Here is a 9,169-nt window from a genome sequence, read left to right on the forward strand (position 1 = left end):
GCGCGGCGCCGCCGAGCGCCGCCGCGCCGCCGAGCGCCGCCTGCAGCGAGGGGCTGGCGGCGCGCAGCAGGCGCCGCGGATCATGGCCGAGCGCCGCCAAATGGTAAGCGGCGCTGCAGACTGCCGCCAGCTCAGCGGCCGCTCCCGCGTTGGCGCCCTCTAGGGCCGAAGTGGCGCGCTGCTGCAAGGCGCGCGCGAGCGCGTCGCCCGGCCGGTGGCGCAGCGCCCAAAACGCCTCGAGCGACAGCTGGGCGAGCGCTGCGTCCGCACGCGCCGACGCGCCGCCGCCGATGTCGCCGCCGCCGCCGCCGAAGCGCAGCAGCAGCGCGTCGGACGCCGCCTCGACGCAGTGCCGCGGCGCCGGCCGGCCGCAGCGCGCGAGCGCCCACATCAGCTGGGCCCCCTCAGAGTCGCCGCAGCCGCCTGCCTCAATAAGCTCGTCCCAAGCTTCCTGCACCGCCGCCATCAGCGCCGGCGGCGCGGCGCCGAGCCGCGCGCACGACACCGCCGCGGCGGCCAGGTGGCTGCTGCGCACGGCCGCCGCGCCGCCGGCCGCGCGCGGCCCGCCGCGCGCCCCTCGGCGAAGCCATGAATCTATGCAGTCGACCAGCCGGTCGCAGGCCGCCCGGTGGGCCGCGAGCGCAGCCGCACGCAGCTGCTCTCGGGCCGCCTCATCCGCGCCCTGCGCCGCCCCCCGGCGCCCCTCACGCATCAGAAGCGCCGACGCCGCCCAGCAGACCGCGGAAGCTTCGCGGGGCCCCACCGCGTGCGCGCAGCGCGCGGCTGCCTGCAGCACCGCCGCCCGCTGAGCAGACGACAACGCAGAGGGCGCTGCCGCCGCCGCTGCCCACAGCAGTGCGACCGCCGAGCCCGCCGGCAGGGTGCGCCAGCCGCTGGTGCGCTCGAGGGTGTCAATGGTGGTTGCGAGCAGCGCGCCCGCCGCCGCCGCCACAGTTGCCTGGCTCTCCCCACGATTGCTGCTGCTGCTGCTCGCCGCCGCGTCGGCCGCCAGCCGCACGGCCGCCCAAGCGGCCGCCGCCGCGTGCCGCGGCGCAGGCGCCCCGGCGGGCCGGGCCAGCTGCCTGGCTGCTGCCGCCGCAAAGCTGCTGCCGCAGCCGTCCGTGCCGCGGCCAACTGCCCTGTCTGCGTGGCCTGCGGCTGTGGACTCGTCTGGCCCGAATCGCGCGACAGCTACAAGGGCTGTGGTGAGTGTGTGGCTGTCACACTCTGCCAACCTGACCTGCAGTGCCCCCTGCACTGCCGCCGCCAGCACCGCCGCATCCTCGCGCAGCTGCCGCGCCCTGGCCCGCTGCTGCTCTGCCTGCTGCTGCTGCTGCGCAGCGGCGCCGGCCCCGGCGGCTCGGCGCGCCGCCGAGCGGGCCGCTGGCTGCGGCTGTGCAGGGGCCTGCGCCTGCGCCGCCTGCGTCGCCGCCGCCGCCCACAGCAGCAGCGCTAGCTCGCGCGCCGCGAGTGCCGCCAGAAAGGCGTGCCCGTCGCCCCCGCCCGCCCGCGCGGCCGCGGCGGCCACCAGCGGCGCCGCGTCCCCACCCGCGCGCGCGAGCGCCCACGCGCACCGCGCGAGAGCCGGCGGCGCGGCTGCGCCCGCGAGCTGCGCCGCGCGGTGCGACAGGCGCTGCAGCAGCGCGGGGTCCGGCGGCGACCCCAATCGCAGCAGCGCGCACAGCGCCTCGGCCACGTCCCAGTCTGACAGCAGGTGCGCCTTCGTCCTCAGGTATCCCTGCGCGGCCGTAACCAGCTGTGCGTGCGGCGTCCCCAGGACTGCCACAGCCCCCAGCAGGTTGCAGACCTCCTGTGGCCGGTAGTACTCGAGCTGCGCCGCCGCTGAGTCACAGAAAGCCTGGAGCAGGCGCCGCGCCTGGCGCGACAGCTGCCGGCGCGCGTCGTCTGGATCTTGTTGCTGCTGCTGCTGCTGCTGCTGCTGCTGCTGCTGCTGCTGCTGCTGCGGTTGCTGCTGCTGCGGTGCTGCCGGCGGCCGCAGCGCGTGCGGCGCCAGGCGTGCCAGCGCCCAGCACGTGTTGGCAATGCCCTGCGGCGTGAAGCTCACAACCCTGTCGGCCGCGACCGCCGTGATGCGCGCCAGCAGCGCCGGGGGTACCTCCGCTCCGCACGCCTGCAACTGCTGCTGCTGCTGCTGATGCTGCTGTTGCTGCTGCTGCTGCTGCTTGAGAAGAGGCAAACCAGCGCCGGCCTCCGCGCTGCTAGGGTCGTGATCACCCACATTGTCGCCGACGCAGCCGCTGCTCCCGCTGCCGCTACTGCCGCTGCCCCTGAGCGTGGCGAGGCTCCAGAGCAGCATGGACAGCTCCTGGGGCGCAAACGTCTCCAAGAACCCCGGCGCCGCGACCTCCGCCATCGCCGCCCGCAGCAGCCCCGGCAGCGATGGCGCGGGCGCCGCGCCGCCCGCCGCGCCGCGCGCGTGCGCCCACAGCAGGCCGGCGAGCGGCTTGGCCGGCAGCTGGCGTAGCCAGCCGGATGCCAGCGCGCTGCGCGAGGCGTCCTCAAGCAGGCCGCCAGGGTGGTACCCCAGCTTTGATAGCGCCCAGGCGCAGTGGCAGGTGTCTTCTGGCTCGATCGCTGCGCCCAGCAGCAGCTGCCGCGCGCGAGCCTCGAGCGCCGCCAGGAGGCCGCCGCGCGCGCCGGCCTGCATCCAGGCGAGCGAGGTGAGCGCCATGGCGGCCTGGCGGCCGCTGAGCGCGGGCGCGCGCGCCTCGGCGAGCGCGAGGAGCGCGGAGAACGCGGGGCGGCGCCGGGCGGCGTGGCGCTGCGCGCCGGTGTCGAAGCGGAGGGTGGCCGCCAGGCGCGAGAGCGCGAGGCACACGTGCACCTGCGCGGGCGGGGGCAAAGGTTTGTATGGCTGCGCGTCAGCCGGCTGCTCGTCGGACAGGCGCGCGTCTGCCGCGCGTCTTCCTGGCCTGCAGCTGTCACCACGGCCGCGCGGTAGCGACCAGCGGCGTGCTGCACCCCGCAGGCGTGCTGAATTTTGCAGGTGCTGCGCAGCAAAGCTTGTCGAGCGGAGGCCATGTGAAAATTGCCTGACCGACCGGCCCTGCAAACACATCTACGAACCTCGTTCAAATCTGCGGCGCGACGCTCTACAATGTCCAAGACGTCGTGCGCGTTGCGCGTCCCCTGCTTTAGCTGCACTGACAGCGCCCGCGCCGCCGCATCGCCCCCGCCCATGCCGCGGCTGCCCTGCCCGCCACGCCGCCCGCCACCAGCAGGCTGCTGGGCCGGGTGGCCAGGGGCGCCTGCGCGGCCGCCAGCGTGGGCAGCCGCACCGCCCTCCAACTGCGCGGAACAAAGCGTTTAGATGACCTAATGTTGTAGAGTCCCAAAACATCTCAAGCAATGGGCAGGGTGCATGGCCTAACGCAAAAATGGCAAAGCTGCAAGAGGAGGCGGCGGCCACGCGCGCATCGCCACAGCCGCAGCGCTGACTTACCTCAGGCCAGCCTGCCTGCCACCTCTCCAGCACAACTCCATCATTCCGATCGTTGACCGCATTGCACCGCTGCTGCAGGCCACGATAGCGGGTGTGCTCGTGGTGGCGAGCTGCTGCACTCGGGTGGAGGGCCTCGCGCCAATGGGCCGTGCCAGGGCGATTTGCCGTTATGCTCAGAACGCTCCCATTCGACAACCAGCCCATTGCTCAAGCCGCAGGCTGCGGCCAGCACCGCTGCAAAAACTATGCTGACCACCTCTGATACATTGACATTGTTGAATGATAACGTCCAAAATAGGGGGGTCATGTGCGACGGCGCCTTGATGATAGGAGCAAGAATGTCAAGAATGTACGGTGAGCCACATCGACACGGTCACCAGGACGAAAAATCAAGAATGCAGCCACTGGAGTGGGGCAAGACCGCGCTAATGTGCTTCGAAACTTCGTAGTTAATAGCATTATTGACGCTTGTGATCTGCAGTCGACTTCTTCAGCACCCACCCGTCGCAACTCTTCGAATGCAGGCTCTCAGGTGTGAGCACGACGAAGATCGACTCGTTGTTATCTCAACGCGACCTGCTGGTGCAGCCCATGGGTCGCATCAAGGGAGCCAGCGGCGACGCCGCTATGCCCACGTTGACGCCTCCGCTTGTGGTCACGGGAGTTTGGTGGCGCCTCGCGCCGCCCTCTCCGCCGATGCGTGCAGTCATGATTATGAAGGTGTAGAGCAAACGCTAGTGCCCACACAGCAGAGCCTGCGCAAAGCGCGGCCAGTGGCATGGAACCTGATTCCGGACGCCTCCGATGGACGGTCACCACCGTCGCCCTCCCCCCCTCGCACAATCCTACAGGACCGGAGCCGCTACCCGCGCCTCCCCGCGCAGCCGTCGCGCGTCTGCGCCCGTGCGTGCCATATTCGGCGGCCTCTTCAAGCAAGCCATGGGCGCGGAGCAATCGAAGCAGGGCGTGTGGCGGCCGAGCCCCGCCGCCGGGGCCCCGGAAAAGGTGGTGTCGAAGAGCGGTTTTGACGTGACGCCGCTGACGAATGAGCAGCGCCAGCAGGAGGCCGAGAAGCTGTCAGACTTCCAGAGGTGCGCAGCGGGCGAGCGGGGGCGAGGCGGACGCGCTGACGCAGCGACAGCCGCGGGGCTCGCGGTGGGCCGCGGCTGCTGCGTTGCTGCATGCACCCCTGCTCTCTGGACGCTAAAAGGTGCAGCAGCGCCGCGAGCCGCGCGAAGCTCGCCCGCCTCCCCCCGGGCATGCTTGTTTGTGGTATCTAAGGGTTTTTTACGCGGCACCCCGAAACCGCGATCAACCCCAGCACGGCCAACGATTGACGCACCTTGCGCAGGTACGTCACCCTCAACCAGGGCACGGAGCGGGCCTTCACAGGTCGCACCGCCGACGGGCTGCCGTGGGACCATAAGGGCAAGGGCACGTATGTGTCGGCGATCGGCGGCCTGCCGCTGTTCAGCGCAGACCACAAGTTCAACAGCGGGACAGGCTGGCCCAGCTTCTACAAGGTTGGTATTGCATCCAGTCGTCGGTTTGTTCGCTGATTTGATGAATTTTGTGGGTGCAGAAGCTCGATGTGGAGAGTGCTTGCGGGAGTGGGTGGGCTTGTGATGCGCGGTGCGCTGTGGAGAGAAGCAATGCTTTAGAGGGAAGGGTGCGGTGCTGCTGAAGCCCTGCAGAGGGTCACGGGCGGGGCCGTGCCCAACGACTAACCAACAACTCGAGCACGAGTCCCCTCAAGAGCCCGCACCACCTCCTGGAACACGCGAATCTCACACCTCCTGGCTCCACCATTCACACACACGCGCACACCCACAATTACACACACGCACATGCACACACACGCGCACGCGCACGCACGCGCGCACACGCACGCGTACACACACACACACACACACACACACACACACACACACGCACACACATATGCTGCTGTCTCCTGGCCTCCAACGCCACCCCCTCCCCCAAACCGCTCGCAGCCCGTTGACTACGAGCACATCGTTGAGGTGGTGGACAAGAGCATCCCCTTCATGCCGCGCGTCGAGGTCGTGTGCGCCAAGAGCGGCGCCCACCTGGGCCACGTCTTCGACGACGGGCCCGCGCCCACGGGCAAGCGCTACTGCATCAACGCGGCCGGTGCGCGGCGGGGCGAGCGGTTGTCGGCGCCATTAGGCCAGGAGTTTGGGGTGGATGGAGCAGGGGGTGCTTCTCAGGGACGGCGAGCTTTGGGGGTACCTTGGGATGGACTGCAAATTTCAACAGGCAGGGAGTGTGTGGGGAACAATACTCCTGGCCCGAGCGCATCCCCCAACCAAAGCCACAACCCAACAGAGTTCATGAAAGTATGGGCCCCAATCCTTGATCGGCCCTGCAAGCCTGATAACGCCAACCCTGTCGCGCCGCCCCCTGCCACATCATCTGTGCATGCGCAGCGCTCAAGTTTGTGCCGGAGGGGGAGCCGCTGCCCAACAAGGTCGATGGCCAGTAGTTGGCGCGGCATCACTGGCTGAATTTGTAACACACATCGACGGCTGTCTACACATGTCATGAGCGGCACCAGCAAACGCTTCTTGCACACGATGATGCGCAAAGGGGTGCATTAGGTTGGAGCCGTGTCGGGGCAGCCAAGGTGGCTGCCTGCCACGTGGGTCGCTGCTAATCCTGCGCCCAGAGCCTCGTTGGAGGCCACGACGCGCGCTGTATGCAGCGCTCCATGACAAAACCCAACGAAGTCAGGAAGGTTGAAGACAACGCAACGCTGGCGCACACACAGCGGCAAAGTGCACGCATTCGCAGAGTGTAACCAAGAAGAATGAGGGTCATGACAAGCAGGGAATCAAGCTGGGCGCACAGGAGGCAGTAGGACGGAAAGATGCGCCATGACTCTGGTAAACTCCACTGGGGTACAGCCCAAACCACGTGCGGAGGTGCCAACTCCAGGACTGCTTGGGCCCCAAGTGGCCTTGGTACCTTGGTGGCGCCGTCGCGTGCCAAGCTCACTTCCGGCGCTTGCCTGCCGCAGCACTCGCGCTCTCCTGCGTGAGGAGCATCCCCTCCTCCCCGTCGCCCTCGCTCTCTTCTTCGACCTCGTTCAATCCCTCCGCCTCTATGCTACCGAACGCCCTCAACTCGTCATCGCTGCGCTGCTGCTCTCCATCCTGCTGCTGCCCCTGAATCGGTCCCCGAGACAAGCGCCGCTGCTGCTGCAGCGGCTGCTGCTTTGCGTAGCCGGAAGGCCGCTTGGCTGCCTGCTCATCCTGCTGGTCCTCATCATCGCTATCACCACGCCGCTTCGCCGGCGGCGCCTTCTCCGGCGTCGCGGTCGCGCCCGCACCGCGGCCCTCTGCCGTCGCCGCCACCGCGTGTGCTGCGCCGTCCTGCCGTGGCCAGCCGTGGGAGGGCCCGCTCACCAGGGTTGGGCCTGTGCTGCTCGTAGGCTGTGGCCGCTCCTGCTGTTGCTGCTGTCCTCGCCACCGCTGCTGGCACGTGCTGAGGTGCTCTCCGCCATTGCTGGCCTGCTGCTGATGCTGCTGCTGCTGATTGATGCCCTCCAGCCCCAACGCCTCGCTACCAAGCCGCTTGCGTTGGCCCCAGCCGCCCGCCGGGGACGCCTGCTGCCGCGACAAGCTCAGGCCCGCGGCGCCGCCACCGCCGCCGCCCCCGCCGCCGCCGCCGCTGCGGCCGGTGACGCCCGAGCGCGATGGCGCGGCCGGCTGGCGCTCGCCACCAAGGATGATGCGGATGCTGGAGCCGAACCGCGCCTTGACTGCGGCCGCGAACGCCGCCTGTACGGCGCGGATGGCGGCGTTGCGGGAGCTCCGGTCCGCGGTCTCTCGAGCCAGGTAGACGCGCACTGTGGCGGAAGATTGCGCGAGCCGCGCGAGGGGCGTGTGAGCGTCGCCGGCGGCGGTGTTTGGGGGCTGTCTGTTATCTGATGCGAGTGCTTCTTGACGGACAAACGAGGCCAGCCGTGAGCCTGTCTCCATGCGATGCAGGCGTGGTCTCCACTCCACAGTGCGTGTGCACCGAGCATCCCTCAAACCCGGCTGATGCGTCAGACGGCCCCGCGCGCGCAGGGCCCGCCTACCCTTGCGCTGCACGCACAGCTTGGGCTCGAAGGGGCGCTCGCAGCAGTACTCCCATCGGCCGTCGCGGTGCCAGATGGGCACCTTGCGCACGGGGTTCTCGCCCCCCATCGAAAAATCGATCTTCAGGTTGTGGACTGGGGGGTCAGGACGGCGCGATGAAAAGGACAAGCTCAGGGGTGGCGAGGAAAAGATCTGGGTAAAGTCTTGCAGTACGGGGTGCAGTTGGCATCATAGCGCAGCTGTCTGGCACCCTGCTGATGCGTCTGCCACCTGCGCCGCACGCCCTCTGGAGGCGCCAGTGCATGTGTACAGCAGGAACTGATAATTAACCGTCCCCTGAGCCGCTGATGGCGCCACGCGGCGGCCGACCACCCCGTGCGCTCACCCCTGACGTCATCCGCAGTCAGCATGACGCCGCAGTTGTGTTCCTGGTGCCCGACCACCTCGTCCTCGGTCATCTTCTCCCACGCCATGACGCGTTCTTGGGGCACCTCGATCTGGAGTGTGAGGTGTGATGGGCGATGATGGGGGTGGTCAGAGATACAGCCGACAGTCTTCACGCCGCTGGCCCGCTTCCATGCCTTTGAGGCAGTCAAGCGTGAATGTGGACATGTGGGATCTGATTTACGCGGATTCATCCGTGCACATGCAAACCTCGGCCCAAGAAGGGCTGCGCGGCGCGCAAAAAGACGCGTGCCATCACCCATACACACACACGCACGCACGCACGCGCACATTCACACACACACGCACACGCGCACACACACACACACACACACACAGGCACACACATGCGCACGTGCGATCACACACACGCACAATCACCCTCTCTCCACTACACACACACACACGCATGCACGCGCACACACACTCACACACACACACACACACACACACGGACGCACGCACGCACACACGCACACACATACACACAACACAGGTTGCCCCACCTCCGCGCAGAACGCGTACACGTCGCGCCGCTCGATGCGCTGCGCCGTCGCCGCCGCCCTCGCCAGCGCCGGGTCGGTGCTGTTGCGCACCTCGAGCACGATCGCATCAGTTAGGCCCAGGAACTCGTCAGGGCTGTTTTGGGGAGGGCGGGAGCCGCAGGAAGGACAACGATGTGCAGTCAGGAGATGAGATATGAGTAGGCGAAAGCGGCCACACTGAGCTGCGGTGGCCGCTGTAAACGACCCAATTCACATGCTTCAGTGTGTCGCCACTTGGCGGGGGAAGGCCGTCGGCCGATTGGCACGCGGCAAGCCGGGGCGCCGCGCGGCCCGTCAGTGCATGCCGCCCAGTCGGCTCACTCTTGTATGCGCTCGCTGATGCGCAGCGGTGTGTTGGCCTGCAGCATGACGTCCACCACCATGTACTCCACGCACTTGATCTTGCCTGGGCAGGCGGGACGCGGGGCGGGGGCTCAGAAAGCACCATGCACAGCGCCGGGGCTGGCGAAGCGGCGAGCGGCGGGCTACACAGAGCGGCGAGCAGGGCGTCCCGCCGCACCTGGCGATCTACTTTGGTGCCAACCGCAGTCGACCACTGACCGGCTCCGTCCGCATCCATGCTCGGCGTTAGAGCGCAGTTTTGCACCATGCCC

The 9,169-nt window shown here is 68.3% G+C and overlaps 3 protein-coding genes across 3 annotated transcripts; 1 reads left to right on the forward strand and 2 right to left on the reverse strand.

The window, feature by feature from the left end:
- Nucleotides 1–121: 121 nt before the first annotated feature.
- MNEG_10777 (hypothetical protein) lies at nucleotides 122–3,201 on the reverse strand (the record flags this gene model as incomplete). Its single annotated transcript, XM_014040749.1, has 2 exons — nucleotides 122–2,845; nucleotides 3,088–3,201. Coding segments are annotated over 2 exons (2,838 nt in total), but the record flags the coding sequence as incomplete, so codon positions are not given.
- Nucleotides 3,202–3,981: 780 nt separating this feature from the next.
- On the forward strand, nucleotides 3,982–5,966 carry MNEG_10778 (peptide-methionine (R)-S-oxidereductase; the record flags this gene model as incomplete). The annotated part of the gene is made up of 5 exons (XM_014040750.1): nucleotides 3,982–3,995; nucleotides 4,315–4,554; nucleotides 4,815–4,986; nucleotides 5,458–5,614; nucleotides 5,911–5,966. The coding sequence occupies 5 exons, from the start codon at nucleotides 3,982–3,984 to the stop codon at nucleotides 5,964–5,966; spliced, it is 639 nt and encodes a 212-aa protein (XP_013896204.1).
- Nucleotides 5,967–6,474: 508 nt separating this feature from the next.
- Nucleotides 6,475–9,135, reverse strand: MNEG_10779 (hypothetical protein; the record flags this gene model as incomplete). The annotated part of the gene is made up of 6 exons (XM_014040751.1): nucleotides 6,475–7,331; nucleotides 7,566–7,700; nucleotides 7,952–8,063; nucleotides 8,517–8,649; nucleotides 8,877–8,961; nucleotides 9,117–9,135. The coding sequence occupies 6 exons, from the start codon at nucleotides 9,133–9,135 to the stop codon at nucleotides 6,475–6,477; spliced, it is 1,341 nt and encodes a 446-aa protein (XP_013896205.1).
- Nucleotides 9,136–9,169: the final 34 nt, after the last annotated feature.

This window comes from Monoraphidium neglectum, assembly GCF_000611645.1.
Source record: "Monoraphidium neglectum strain SAG 48.87 unplaced genomic scaffold scaffold02456, whole genome shotgun sequence".
NCBI lineage: Eukaryota > Viridiplantae > Chlorophyta > Chlorophyceae > Sphaeropleales > Selenastraceae > Monoraphidium > Monoraphidium neglectum.